Source organism: Toxotes jaculatrix, chromosome 12, assembly GCF_017976425.1.
Source record: "Toxotes jaculatrix isolate fToxJac2 chromosome 12, fToxJac2.pri, whole genome shotgun sequence".
NCBI classification, from domain to species: Eukaryota; Metazoa; Chordata; class Actinopteri; family Toxotidae; genus Toxotes; species Toxotes jaculatrix.
In genome coordinates, this window is record NC_054405.1 from 3,134,655 (window position 1) to 3,150,725 (window position 16,071).

The 16,071-nt window shown below is 39.2% G+C and overlaps 1 protein-coding gene across 1 annotated transcript in view; it reads left to right on the top strand.

Moving 5' to 3' along the window:
- The window catches only part of dlg2 (discs, large homolog 2 (Drosophila)), an 85,344-nt gene extending 81,253 nt beyond the window's left edge, over positions 1 to 4,091 (top strand). The window contains exons 19-24 of the mRNA XM_041051785.1: positions 78 to 179; positions 1,690 to 1,713; positions 2,516 to 2,688; positions 2,791 to 2,900; positions 3,115 to 3,206; positions 3,649 to 4,091. Coding sequence (XP_040907719.1) covers positions 78 to 179; positions 1,690 to 1,713; positions 2,516 to 2,688; positions 2,791 to 2,900; positions 3,115 to 3,206; positions 3,649 to 3,755 — 608 coding nt within the window. The 3' untranslated portion in view covers positions 3,756 to 4,091. The remainder of the gene's footprint in view (positions 1 to 77; positions 180 to 1,689; positions 1,714 to 2,515; positions 2,689 to 2,790; positions 2,901 to 3,114; positions 3,207 to 3,648) is intronic.
- The last annotated feature ends 11,980 nt before the right edge of the window (positions 4,092 to 16,071 follow it).

Below are 16,071 nucleotides of genomic sequence, written 5' to 3' on the forward strand. Positions count from 1 at the left end.
GTGAAAGTTTGGGGATTTTTTTCTAGCTTATAAAGAATGTTGTAAGAAACATGGCCTGTCTTTGTTTTTCCTTCCAGTTAGCTATGCCAGGCCCGTCATCATCCTCGGCCCGATGAAGGACAGGATCAACGATGACCTGATATCTGAGTTCCCTGACAAGTTTGGCTCTTGTGTGCCGCGTAAGTAGTTCACAGGATTGGTGAGTGGGAGTTTATTTTAAATAGTTCGTGGACAAGAGAGAAACAAAACTGATGTGAAATTGCATGTAGTATTAGTAGTTTTAGCGTGATGTGATGTGATGTGATGTGATGTGATACTTACCGTGTGTAGAAACGGTGTAAATGTGCCGATGTGTTACTCAGTGGTGTTTGTGATTGTATTGTGCTGTGGAGTCAGTGGGATGTTTGAAGTTTCATTGCAGACCATCATCATTCACTCGTCCTGCTGCATTTCTCAGTCTGGTTCACTGATGGCTGTTTGTCTGCGGAAGATTTAAACTGCTTCAGTAAAAACAAATGAAAGAAATAAAGAGAAAAACACTGCACATTGTTATATACATTTCATGAGAAACAGGACTAGTTGTGGCATTTTGACCTTTTTTTCTTTCATTACTGGAAGAATTGATTTTCAGTGTGACGTGAACGTCACATTAAAGTCAAATCAGACGAGAAAACCTGCCCCTCGTTCATCCAAAGTGTGAGACACACATGTAAACCTCTGGTTTCACAGCTGATAACGCTGCAGTGACACACACAGTGCCGGGCGTGTCCAGCCTGTCGTGGGCATGTTGTAAACGTTCCACCTCTTCTGATCAGCTTTCAGTGCTACAGCAGCACATGTGACACACGCCTGACTGTCAGACCTCTTCCTCATTATCTGGCGAGAACTCACAATCTGAGAGGCGATAATATTATATCATTAGAAAAGTATCATAAACCCTCTGTTCAGTAGCTGCAATCATAAAAGACTTTATGAAACAGTTCTCTACCACATATGTTCTAAGCTGCTGTGAACTTGTGCTCAGATTTTACTTCTCACCACTCTCACTACTTCATAAATATATTTGGTATAATCCATAACAAATTTCCCATTTAGGCTTGAATTAATAGAATGGGAATGAATAAGCCTCTTAATGAAATGAGGCTGTGGGACAGTGCTGTGGTATTTCCTTGTCCTCGGCTGATGGACTTAGGGTTTGTCAGCAGGTTTGTCTGGACTTTGAACAACCTCAGTCACACAGTGAAATTTGACTTTGATTCAGACCTAAGCTAAACTGTGATGAGATTGATGAAATCAGTAACAGAGGTGACTTGTAGGAGGACAACACACACACACACACACACACAGTCATTATTTTTAATTTGATCTCATCACCTCCAGCTCTGTGAAGCTCCAGCCTCTGATCTCTTGCATGAAGAGGAAGACATTTGTTGAATTTTGCTTATTTAGCTTATGACATTGGATGAACAGGCAAGAAAAATGGGCATCAGTGCTGTTTCTGTTCACTGTGGACCGAAATGTGTGTGTGTGTGTGTGTATACCTCCATTTTAACTCATCCTAACAATCACCTCTCTCCTCTGTGCGCTGTGTAACATGTTCTGTTTGCATGTTTTTTTTTTTTTGTTTGTTTTGCATGCTTTGATTTACTCATCTCTTTTATTTCAATCTACCTTTTAAACCATATAAAGCTGCTATAAGCTCAGGGCACCAAGGTGAGTGGGTGGACGAGCTGAGTCCATTCTTTCATCTTTTAGAAAATGAGTGGCCATAAGTACAGTACTTCTAACCCTGTGGTGTTTTATCCTTTTTGGGGTGGTAGTTTGTGTTTGGCACCGTTAGTGTTCAGGACATTAGAGTGATATAGATTTGATAATATACCTCGTTATTTATCCACCTGTATCCAGTGAACTTTGTTCCAAGGTGACAGAATGTTTGGTTCCAGGGATTTTCCAGCACATGGAAAACAACATATAATGAGGAATTTCTTTATTTGCCAAAGCTGGTTCACCGTTCTCCACCCCACTCCCACTTATCATCATTAAAAAGATAATACATAAGGGGCAGGTGGGGTGGATTCATGTAAATCATAAAAAGAAAAACAAAAACAAAATAAAAGGTGCTCATCCATGTGTTGAAAAAAACAAAACAAAACCCTGTGACAGCATTTAATGTCCCATCTCCCCACTGTGCTGATGTCCTAACAAGCAGTCAAACGTGTGATTGGACATCATTGTTTACCACAGTTATTTATCTGGATTCAGGATATTTGCTATGAACAACAGAACAAACATATGGTATAAGTCATATATACCATGGTTGTTTTTGTTTGTTCTAACTACTGAATGGCACCACAGCTAATGTTCAGTGTTAATTTGCTTATAGCACCTGTTAAAGCATTGCTATGTGCTTTATAGACGTGAGTGAGATCTGTGTGTAACATGTGTCCTCTGGTCTGGTTTTAGCTTGTTAGTGACTCAGCTCATTAAAAGCTTCTTTTTCCTCCTTGCACCAAAGATACCACTCGGCCGAAGAGGGACTACGAGGTGGACGGGAGAGACTACCACTTTGTGATGTCCAGAGAGCAGATGGAGAAGGACATCCAAGAGCACAAGTTTATCGAGGCGGGACAGTACAATGATAATCTGTATGGAACAAGCGTCCAGTCTGTGAAATACGTGGCTGAGAGGGTGAGCCTCTTCATCTATTTTATAACAGCTGTGTGCTTGCTGCACCAGAGCTCAGAGTTCGTGTGGTGTTGTGTGATGCAGCTCTTGTGAATTCTGTCTCAGGGTAAACACTGCATCCTGGACGTGTCTGGAAATGCCATCAAACGGCTACAAGTAGCACAACTCTATCCCATCGCCATCTTCATTAAACCTAAGTCTATTGATTCATTAATGTGAGTATTCACTTTGTCCTTTATTACAAACCTTTTACAGAGGCTGTTCCATCTGCCTATGACTACATTATAGTGTGTTGTAAAGATTTATAGAATGTTAATATACTCTTTATAATGACTGAATAGATTCACAGTTGTCATAATACTGAAATCACCATCAGAAACAGAAAAGTGTGTGGCTCTGAGATCATTTGTGTCCTGCCCCCCCGTGCAGGGACATGAATAAGAGACTGACAGAGGAACAAGCCAAGAAGACGTTTGACAGGGCTATGAAGCTGGAGCAGGAGTTTGGTGAATTCTTCACAGGTACGACATTAATAAACACACAAAGACAGAAGAAACTGTCTATATTAAGACAGTCATTAGTGCATGGGAGTATAATCATTTATATTTTTAACATTTCCAGTCAGCAGCTTAAGTCCAGCTCTCATCTTTGACTATTTGTCTGTTTCATAAACACTTCCTCTCAATCAAACTGAGTCCTTTAATGTAGAGGAAGGTAAGCTCACGTTTCCAGGAACTCCCGGTGATGATCGGAGAAAAACATGGTGGGAGCTGGCGCCACGGGCTTTATTTTATTTTACTCTAACGACTTTAAATCCTAAACACAGAGGCTTTGAACATTCGACAGATGTGAGGCTCCATGAGTTGAAAAAATATGTGTGTGTGTGTGTGGCTGTAACTAAATGTGATGTACCTGTTCCATATAAAGTTCCATGGTACATAAATAGTTCCCTTTGCTTTGCAGCCCTGGTTCAAGGAGACACCTTAGAGGACATTTATAACCACTGCAAACAGGTCATAGAGGAACATTCAGGACCCTATATCTGGATCCCCTCAAAGGAGAAACTATAATAACTCATCACTCTGGATTGGAGTCTGGACTGCTAGAAACTAGTAATAAGTTGTAACATATGATAACTGTATGGCGATGAATAGTCTTCATTAATAACTATTCTGAATATGTTTTTTTTTTTATTTTGACTTTTCTCTTTTGTTTGGTTCTTACTTCATTTTTCACTCAACATGAATGTTCCTGAATGTATACCGCCAAGTGTTAGGACATTTTAGAAACATGAACCGTTTGTATATTTGCTGATTTTTATTTGAACAACAACAAGAAAAAAAAAAAAAAAAAGGAAAAGAAATGTGACGGATGCTAAATAAATGTGGACACGTGTTTTGCGTCAGGCACCGCGTGTTAAACTTTCACCCAGGAAACCGGAGCCGGTGTACACACTGCAGACGTCTTTGCTTCGCTTACGTAGGAAGGAAAATAGGTGATCCAACCGCAACCCCCCCCCACACACACACATACACACACACACACTGCAGCTACTCACAAATAATCACATGAAGTTCAATGTTTTGTCTGATTTTGTGCATCGCCCTGAACACAGCTGTTTACACTGTCACCTCTTCCTTCGATCACTGTATTTATTTCATGACATGACGCTGAGGATGTGTGAGGAAAGTATTTAATTCACTGTAAAATTTTCATGTTTGTTTTGTTGTTGTTATTTTTTTCTTATTTAAAAGCAGACATTACTTATTGAGCTGTGTGGCATTGACAATGATAAGTAAAAGGGAGAAAGCTGCTATCCACAATGGAGATGTAGCACTATATTTTGCTACTTCAATTGCTAGAGGGCACAAAAGCACAGAATTATTTATTATTGAGAATATAACTTTGATTAAAAGGCCATTTACAGAGCGTATTTTATTTGAGTGATGTAGTATGTTGTGACCACGTTAGGGTGGATGGGAACTTTCCGCTGAAAGGAACATTTGATGCTCCAGAATTTTGGCAGAATGTTTCAGTACAACTTAGAGTGAAACTGGTCTTTTCAGTGATGAGGGGACAGGAATAAAAATAAAGGACAAAAGTGTAAAAAAAAAAAATAATAATAAATACCTGGTAGAAAAGACAAAAAACAGAAAAGTCAGAATGATGAAAGGAAATTAAAATAGATGTGTATCAGATGTGGATATTCTGTTGCGTCATTAAGGAACTGAAAAAGTAAATGAAGGTGAGTTTTTATTTACTTATTTTGCAAAGGATAGTGATTCAGATGTTCTGCGTCCTCAGGCTGGCTGTTCCAAAGTCCTATATGAAATGTTGGATTTAATAATCATGGACTTCTAGCTCGGGGGGAGGACCCAACACAAAATCTCCAATTGACCTGAGGTTGCTCTTTGGTTCATATACAAAAAATAAAAAATAAAAAAATACACAGGAAAAGGGAATTTTATACTAAAAAGACTATAACTTTGGAAAATATCAGCTTGATTTCTTTTAACTCCAACTGCTGAAGCTTCATAGAAGTTTTAAATGAACCTTTGAACACATTTCTGAATACTGAATTGGGGATTGAATCCTTTGATATGAAAACAGAACTGTTAACTGATACTGATCATGTACATAAAGTATGAATCAGCCACACAGAGCCAGGAAGACCAGAATAAAGCTATTTCAGATTTATCACCATTTGGTTTTGAGGTGGACGAGCCCTGATGATCCCTGAGTAGATGCTTAGCAGACCCAGCACGATACAGTATATCCACTATATATATAGTTTACTCACCAGTGGCTTGCCTTGTTTGAAAGGGCATACAATATAGTACCTCGCTTTGTTTAAAATGAAAAAATTAAAAAATCCCATTCTGTACTTGGAATGACTAAATGCATCTAACCGGTGTGATGACCCTCCTGTTCTGTTTAACTGCATCATCAGCCATTGGCTGCTAGGTTTCCATGACGACGATTTGTGACCGATATATCTTCTCGTGCTACTGCTGTTTGATTTAGTCAGCATGTTTCACCCAACCAAGTAAATATAGTAGGTACATTAATTGCAGGTATGTTTCTAATCAATGGGACATTTCAAAGTGCACTTATTCATTGTCTTTTTTTTTATTTTTTTATTAGTCACTGAATGATAACAGTCATGAATACAACTTTTAAAGCGAATAGAAATCACATCCGTTGATTGGTTATTGTGGGAGATGGCACAGTGAAGACTGAGAAGACTGAACTCTGACCTGCTGGTGTGGACCACATACTGTACATGTAGTAGACTGATAAGAAGCACTTAAAACACACTTCAGTTTCTAAAACAAGTGTGTACTTTGAAGTATAAATACTGTTTTATCTATGTACAGATGAGAGGATCTTTCTCTTCTCCCGTGTCATGAATTGGTTGAGATGTTTGTGAGCTGATGGGAAAAACTAAGGTTTTCAGCTGTGACGTGTGTAGATCAACGCTAAAGTTTCCTTTTATTTTATTTTTGCAATACGTTTCGAGATATCTGCCGTCATTCTTTTGCAACTTTTCCATAACATCTTGGTCACCACTTGCCTTAACAAGAGTAGGTTTACTGTATATCAAAGATGAAAAGCTTCTAAATGTACTTTTTTCCTTTGAGAATAGAAAATCGTATTTAATCCTCCTTCACATCTACACTTCAGAGACAAAAGGCCGAATCCGATCTGAGCTACGCGTCATTGCGCTGAGGGTGTTGACGCCTTGTGCTTCTACAAAGTTAAAGGCTGAAGAGATATTTTATATTTTGTAATTTTATCTTAAGAATTAGCATTTCTGTGGCAACAAGAAAAAAAAAAGAAACATTTAAATAAGGTGAATGATAAGACACCTCGATATTTTGGCCCCGTGTTTTTCAAAAGTGTGACTGGCCAACAATGTGATGACTTGTAAAAGAAAATATACCTTCATATACTGGCTTGATACTATGCTAAACCTAATACAGTACTTCCAAAGTCATTGTGGAAATTGTGGCACGATATTTTACAGGCCAGTGGGAGGGTGGGAGGCGTTTTTTTTTTTTTTTTGTGTGTGTGTGTGGAAATGTAAAGGATGTCTGACCTATGCATGTTGCAACAGTCTTCTGTGTCCTGTGGATGTGCAATATTCAACACAACTGAAGCATTGAGGTACTTACTGTGTTTTAAGATCAAACTGCAGATTTTAATCATTCAATCAGACCTGTGTCTCTTTTAAACCCAAATAAAAACACTGTTGTAAGAGATGGTGTCCAAGCCAAATGTTTTGGTTAATCCACAATTTAAAATTCACCGTTATGGTTTTCTTCTTGTTAACATTACTGATCCCTTAAAATTATTTAACTTAAGCTTCTTGTATTGTCTCGTATTAAGCCTCATCTCAGCAGGTCACTGTCCACATTCAGCTGCTTCCTTCAGTAATGGTGCTTCCTCATCAGCTTATTAGGTCTTAAATATACAAGTTCACTGGTATGAAGTCGGGCTGTGTTGAAGTTTGATGCCTTCAGTGGCTTCTTCGTTGTTCAGCTTCCAGCGATGATGATCAGCAGCGACTGATAAACACAGCACAACGTCACATGATATTTCCTGACCTGCATCGGGCCACGAATTTCAGTCAGGATTGTAAAGGATAAAATGATTGTTTTCCAAGTGGTATGGAAATGAAACTGAAACACAGCTAATATAAGAAAACTGCAGTGTTTTCATTTTTAAAACTGTGTTTCTGGTACAGGAGAATTTGTTTGACATCATGTTATTGGTTAGAAATGTTTAAATCAGTCATGAAGTGAGGATGATGATGATGATGATGATGATGGTGTCCATGGTAATGGGATTTGCCAACTAGAATTTGTCTTGTATTCAATTCCAAAATCTAAATATATATTATATTATATATTATTGAGCTTTTGTTTCTGTTTGACAATGAACCAAGCGAATCTCACCACTTCTTACCTTTGTGGCTGGAGCTGCTGTACCAGCTAATGTGAGGGTTCATGGTACAGCTGTTTTATTGTTGGTGTTTGTACAAAAGATTTGAAATGATCAATGACTAAAACAAGCTTTCATGTCTTCAGTTCCTCTTCTTATTTTTGGGTTGTTGCTTTTGTTCAGCATATTTTTCAAACGTTCACTTCTAATTCATATCAAGATACAACGCAAGTATTTTTTGAGAGACTGCAGTGATGGACACATACATTTTTTTTGTTAGAATCAGGCAGTAACAACCTACAGCTTTGCTGCTGCAATGGAATTAATGAAAAGTTCATTTAGGTCTGTACAATGGCAGCATTGGAACAAAGTGTGTAAGGACACCCTCTGATGCTTTAATAGGACAGTGATGTACTGCAGGAAGTAGCTCTGTATATTTAAATCAGAGAGGTGAGAAAAAGACAAGTAACACAGGAAGACAGAGCTGGCTGGTCAGAGCTTCATCCTACAGCAGGATGATGACCCCAAACCAGATGGTGGTTTCACATGATGAAGACCAGCTCAGTCTCCAGACCTAAACCACATGGCGCTGGTTTGGAATGAACCTGACAGAAGGTGAAAGCAAAGCATCACATTAGTGGGAACTTCTGCGGCATTTGTTGATAAAGTTTTAAACTTCTTAACATGAAGTTTAAAAACCAAAACCTGACATCTAATACCCATCAAGATCCAATGATAATCTTCAGCATCAGATCTCACTGATCTTCTCTGGGTAGTCCACTGACTGGCTGTGACTTGAGAACTCCTCCCTCTTCCACAGACTGCTGATGTTCAGTTAAATTCAGTGTTCATTCATTCACTCACAGTCCAGGATTCTTACCTCAAGTGCACAGACTGAGGCCACGGATGAGACTGCCACATTTCTTGCAGTTTCACCACTAGGGGGCACCATAGGACTAAATAAATAAATAAAAAGTAGCTGCTACTCTCAGATAGTGACAGGCTGATAACATAATTCCACTTTTAAAATACGAAGCATGACCGGGCCACATCATCAACAGCTTGTTGATATTTCTTATGATGAATAAGTTATTCATTTTTTGAGTGCATAAATTGACAAATATCTCAGAAACTGTAACGGCTACAGAACTGAAACCTGTGAAGACAGCGTGCCCATGGTGAAATAGATCACACAGTCAAAAACTGTTGTGATAGCGCCACCATGTGACCAGTTACTGATGAGCAGCTGCTAGTTGCTGCTGCAAGCAAGCACATTTTAGTGCCTGTAAATGTGAATTATTATTTTGTATTTTGATTTAATATGTTTATCATCTCCAGGTTATTTATCTAGCCCCTACACTTGGGAAAAACTGAATATATATACATATACATATACATATACATGTACATAAACATATATATATACCAGATGCTGTGTCATCATCAACCCACCAGGGGGCATAAATGTACCACGAATGAAGAATGAATGTCCTGTATCCTTCACAACAACACAGACTGCAAACCTGCTTCACAGTCCCAGACCTTGTCAAGTCCTACATCTTTTATTAAATACTTTAACTCAGATCATCCTTTCAAATGACCCTGTCAAGATTTCTGAAATGCATTTTGTCTCTCAGTGCTGTAGTTAGCCGATGAAATTAGCTTCTGTGCTGAGCTAACAGCAACACTCTGATGGTCAACGTGAGCTGTTTCAATAGGAAAATCAGTCATTTGACATCAGTTATGAAAGGTCTTTTAAGTCTTGTATTAAAATTGCTTCTGATTTCAGATTAATGTGAGAGGATATGATTTAAGATTCCCTGTGGGTTAAAACACTTTCACTGCAGCCCATGATTTGGTCATGATTTGCTTGAGCGTATATCAGTGTTTAACACCTGTTTGCAGTGACAATGGGAAGAGGAATATTAAACTCACATCAGGAAAGATGTGTTTGGAGACATTATACGAGTTCTGCCTCTCTTTCACATTGATGTGGTAACTCCACCCCTCAGTCCTCTGCATCCATGTTGGTGCCCTTGCAAAGTTCAGCCTGATTGACCTTTTGAGTTGTCCATGTGAGCGTTGCTTGGCCTGGACATTCCTTTAGCCATGGATGATGTAGAGGACAGTTGAGGAGATGGTGACACAATCTGGAGGAAAGTGAAATGGTCAAAACACCTGATATTCCCTAAATGAACTGAAACACATTGTTGTGTTTTATTTTATTTGTACAACACAAAGTGCCAAACATTATAGCAGTCAAATAATAGCAAAAGGAAAGCAGCAGTTAAACATTTCTTCTATAGGTTTGAGAATTCTCAGTTGTCCTGCAGATGTCCACTTTGTCCTGAGCAATTGTCTTAATATTACTATAAAAAATGTAATTTCCATGTCATTCCAATGTCATGCCCCAGATGGTGTGGGCTTAGCTCCAGACCTTGTCAACTCCCAGAAAAGCACCTAGTTGTACATTGTGGTAAACCCATCATGTAGCCGGACAGGTGGGAAAAGGTCAGCTAGTAACATTAATAATGACACTGTCAAAGTTAGACAGTATTGTTCTGAATTTGTTGACAGATTTAGGTGAAGAACAGGCTTCTGCACACATTTGGAACTATGTGGACACATCGACAATCATTGGATCTGATCACATGTTACAGGAAGGGATGTCTAACAGTCACAGAGGAACAGGAGCACCTTATAACACAACACAATACAATAAGACAACAGGCTGACAGCAGTTTAAGACATGGAAGCCTGTCAGTGGACAGCAGGGACATCCACAAGACCACAGATTTGGTAGTCAGTGCCAACGTCATTTAAATTCCACGACTCTCAAAACCAAATCTGATACCACAGCATGTGCTTAGAGAAGTGATGAGCTTCCTCCTTTCGTTCTAAACTCTCTGTGGCACCATTTGCATTCTGGCTTTTGGTTGTCTAAACTGAAGATCCCTGAAGATCTTCCTCTTCCTCTAATGCAAAGTGCCTTATCTGCACTTGCTGCTGCCTTTCTTCATGTGGTTGTTCTTGTTACAGTGTCTTCCTTCCTTCCTTCTCTTCCCAGACTAGAACACATGTAGGGTTTTTTTTTTCCTGCTGGCTTCATCAGACCCCAAAGAATCACATACTGATTGTATTGGACAGAAAGATTTGCCCTGTCTCCTTCTCCCTGGGGGTATTTTTTATTTTTTATTTGGAGGTGTCATTTAGTTCATTGAAATTTGCTTAAAGCAAATGTTCCTTATTTCATTGAATGATTCACATTTCAGGAGGAAGTGTATCTCCATCTCCACCTCACCTGTGGATCAGTGACCACATGTTCTGTTCCTCTCTGTCCCTCTCTTGTTGTGTTTGCATTCTTCACAGTGTGCAGGGTTTCCTATCATCCAAAGATCATCTTAGCTGAGGAACATATAAACCAGCTTACTTGTGTTGTCACACTGCTCTCATTAGTCTGTGCAACAGCAAATTCCCCCCTTCCACCCTCCCGGGCTGCCTCCAGTGTCAGTGTCGAGGCCCGGTTAAGGCTCCCTCTGGGATTTCAGACTTGCTGCTGGTCATAGGGCTCTGTCCCTGTACACCCCCTTAATCAACAGGGTCAACGCCCAAGTCTTTATAGAATGAGTAAAGTATCTGCATTCATGTTAATTTGCATCTTTCCTGATTGAAATCAAATCAATGTTGTCATTGTTTTATTTCCTTTTTATTCAAAGGTTTTAAGCACAATTGAGTTTCTTTAATCAGCTCTGTTTTTTGTTTTTTAATCTTTTAACGTGTGAACTATCTTGAACTATCTAGGGCATATTCTCTCCTCAGCCAGCAAACCATTGTCTTCTACTGGATGCTCTCCTCCTCCTTGTTAATCTCTTTGTCCCGAGAAAGAACATCCCTTCATCTGGTCCAAATGTGATCATTTTTCTGTTATTTAGTTTAATGTTAATGTAACCCAGCCTCACCACCTGCAGGAGGGTGTTCTTAGCCTGGGTTGTGCTACACTGCACAACCCAGGCCGACCATACATTAACCAGGTATGTGCACTGTACAGTAGCCTTGACCACTGTGATGATCGCTCCTACACTGTGGTCCTGGGTTTGTATTTGGTGTTTATTTCCTTTTTTTCCTTTCCCTCAGGAGATAGAGTAACAGGGGTGTGTCCTCCTGATTGAGCCACACCTGAGCTGAGTTTCACTTAGCCATAAAAGAGGGCTGGAGAGGCTGGCGCTCTCTCTCTCTCTCTCACTCTGGCATGTAGATTTTGGTTGGTAAGGTTTGGTTATTTTATGTTCTGTTAGGGCAGAGGTGTCCAAACTGTTCCATAAAGGGCCGTGTGGCTGCAGGTTTTTGTTCTAACCAATCAAGAGCACACAGTTTGACCAATCAGCTGTCTGAAGACTGAGATCAGTTGATTAAATGAGTCAAGTCTGGTGTGCTGCTGCTTGGTTGGAACACAAACCTGCAGCCACACGGAACTTTGTGGAACAGTTTGGACATTTCTGTGTTAGGGTATTTTTACATCCAACATTTTCACATATGCAGACACTTCCCACATCACTTACTGTACAGTTTCCTATATTAACTTTTGAATTTATGTTTTCTTATACTCTTATACTTATACTTATAAATTTAATTGATTATCCACCTCCCTGTTTGTGTGATCTCCTTTGTTTTTGCTGTGAACTTTGAGCCGGTTCATGACACCACTCTGATTCACTTACAGTCAAGACTGGAAGTATTCGGACAGTTACACATTTTTTTTGCTCTTCAGGCTCTGAGCATCAGCACATTTAATCTGAAGTTTGAGGTGGAGTTATCTACCAGAATGAGGACTAAAGAGTTGACCATACAAACTTTTGGCATGTGCTCAAAGGGCTGTACTACTCACACAGTTCTTTGAATGTGTGGGATGTACAAAAGGTGCTGTTCAAAGTCTTGACTGTAGTTCCTGCACAAGCACTGAAAGTAATTCTAACAGTTTTCTGCTCCAGAAAAAAAAACACTTCACATCTCTAAGTATCACTCTACAGTAACACAGGCAGTGTTTTTGATGTGTTTTCATAATGTGCATGAGACGTGTTCTGGGTTTTAGACAAACTTTTCCTCTAGTGGCACTGGCATGAGTGACTTTCTCAGAAGGTGGCCCCACCACTGTTTTTGATGTCTATTGAAGACTTAGCTTGCGTGCTTACTTCATAATTCTTTGCATTATGAGTGAACTCATTTTGGAAACCAAATCTACTGACAGATAAATAATAAGTGGCAGTTCCTCTTTCCATGTAGAACAGGATGACTGTTTCATTCTCCTCCACCGAGCGGCTATTTTCATCTCAGTACTGAAAAGCAGTCTGTAGGGTGTCAGTGTTTTGGGTCACACATCTGTCACTGCAGGGTTTGTATTTGCTACTTCACACTTTTGGTTAGAGTTGCCTACAGTGGGCTGTCGTTACCTACATACGGTGGGGCAAAAAAGTATTTAGTCAGCCACCGATTGTGCAAGTTCTCCCGCTTAAGATGATGACAGAGGTCTGTAATTTTCATCATAGGTACACTTCAACTGTGAGAGACAGAATGTGGAAAAAAATCCAGGAAATCACATTGTAGGATTTTTAAAGAATTTATTTATAAATTCCTGCGTAAAATAAGTATTTGGTCAATAACAAACAAGCAAGATTTTTGGCTCTCACAAACCTGTAACTTCTTCTTTAAGAAGCTCTTCTGTCCTCCACTCGTTACCTGTATTAATGGCACCTGTTTGAACTCGTTATCTGTATAAAAGACACCTGACCACAGTCTCAAACAATCAGACTCCAAACTCCACCATGGCCAAGAGCTGTCGAAGGGCACCAAGAACAAAATTGTAGACCTGCACACGGCTGGGAAGAGTGAATCTACAATAGGCAAGCAGCTTGGAGTGAATAAATCAACTGTGGGAGCAAGAAGAGCTTCTTAAAGAAGAAGTTACAGGTTTGTGAGAGCCAGAAATCTTGCTTGTTTGTTATTGACCAAATACTTATTTTACGCAGGAATTTAAAAATAAATTCTTTAAAAATCCTACAATGTGATTTCCTAGATTTTTTTTCCACATTCTGTCTCTCACAGTTGAAGTGTACCTATGATGAAAATTACAGACCTCTGTCATCATTTTAAGCGGGAGAACTTGCACAATCGGTGGCTGACTAAATACTTTTTTGCTCCACTGTACCTGATCCCAGTAGGATGACGTGAATAGGAGTCCCACAGTTTGGGGCCATGGATTGTGTTGCATATGTGTTCATTTAGATGTGTGGACAGGATAGGAGTCATTTATTTCATTTTAAAGGGATCAGGACAGGGCAAGAGCCAACAGTAGTGTCAGGATTGGAACAAGACAGAATGACTCATGTCTCTGCCTCATTCTTTTTTCTCTGTAGTTTGCTTTTTAAAATAATCACCTCTGAATAGCTTAGCTTTGGCACTTGATTGTTGTTGGGTTAAGTAGGCAATAGCATTCACAAGTTTCAAGAGTAGTTTCTGTTAAACTTGTTTCAGGCAAAGGACTCATGCACAACTCAACAACACAGGAATTAGGAGTCAAAGACTGGTCTTTAATATTCAGTTAGATTGAGATTATTTGTTTTGGGTGATCACTCAGTTCTGACAGGATGGGATAAACATATCAAAAGCTATTATCATGGGTAGACAGATACTTATCAGGGGTTGGAGAACAGAGGGGCTGCCATTGTCAATGGGTTGTAGAAATGGCATGAGTTTGCAGCATTTGAAAAAATGTCATATAAACTGGGTAGACTGGATCTATATGAAGGGAAATGGGGTAAATATTTAAATTTCTTAAAGGGTATGTAAATGTGTGTGTGTGTATATATATATATATAATATATATATATATATATTTCATTATTATTATTTTTTATATATATATTTTTTTGTTTTTTTGTTTTTTGTTTAAGGGTACAGCTAGTGTGGCTGCAATTAATCACATCGGCATGTGGTGGTGATGGTTTTGGGAGGGTTTGAAATATGCTGTGAATCTATCGTCCTATTATGCCATGCTTTGTTACACAAAAATGTTAATCATAAATGTTAATCATAAAAAATATTCACAAAGTTTGGTACACAAGTAGGCAGTCCACAATCCCACAGAGGTATCCAAAATGTGAGGCAAACTTCAACAACAACCAGATCGACAAAGACGATCTGGCACAGGGAAAAGGAGAGAGCAAGACTTAAATACAGTAGGAGGTAGGAGGACAATTAGATGCAGGTGCAACACATCAGGGTAATCAAACAGTCCGGAAACACAGGAGGACAGGAAATGAATCTACAACGCAGAAACTAGCTAAAGTGACACAAGGAAACAAACCAACCAACCAACCAGACTCAGGAGCTGGATGTGACAGTTCCAGCTCTAATCTACATGTTCTGTTTCCTCAACTTAGGATAACTTTTTTTTTTTTTCTCAGACTAAAGTTAACAGTTCTCAAAATTGGAGCGCTGCAGATAACACTTGCCCCACTGACAATTTAGTAACCTGCTTTCCAGAGTCCCACATTCACACAGTGTGCCTTGCTAAAACCCTCATTATACAGGTGAGTGTATAAACTGCACTGCATAAACAGCTTGGTAGAGAGAGCACAATGAAAAATGGAGTAAACTTCCTCATCTCAACACCAAAGCACCTCAGAGGCACAGTGTGAAAGCGAAGTTGCCATTGTGTACACTGGAAACAATACAGGTAGCAATGTTGCCACCTGTTGGTGTGCAGGCACTCGTAAGAGCATGATACATATTTTCTATTTTTGTATTCTCAGGACCAGGCTCGATGAGACTCACTGCAGAGAATCATAGATATCACAACTTACACCTGATGTCTTCAGGTATAAAGTCTGGAGCAGATCCATAGACAATAAATGTGAAACTAATTCTGTAGGGTTTTTTTTTTCTGTTTCCAAACGAGCAATGTTTCATTTCCGAGACAGAAAATGGAGCTGTTTACTCAGAATATCCCTCTGGGTGTTCACAGTGTCATCTGTCACATTTCTCTCAATTCACTGTTTTTGGGAAAGCTCCTGACATTATATCAGAGGACATCACCAGTCTGAGTTGAAGCAGTGTATAAAACTGTTTTTGCTTCCATTTGATGTCTGTTGAAGTCATATGAATGAGGAAAAAATAAAAGACATTCTAGCAAAGTATTCTCTTCTCTTCTTGGATTGCTCAGCTTCAGACTCATGTTATAATAATCTGATGTGGCTGTTTATTGCTTTATTAATTCTGTAACCCTTAAGAATAACACTGTAAAAACATTGACTTACTTTATAACTAGCTGTAAAAGGTAATTTTATGATACAGTCTGTTTTATTGTACACCTTGAAATCTCATATATCTCAGACGGGGATCTGCAATCAATTAATTGGCCAATACTGTAAAATGTCTGCTGAATAA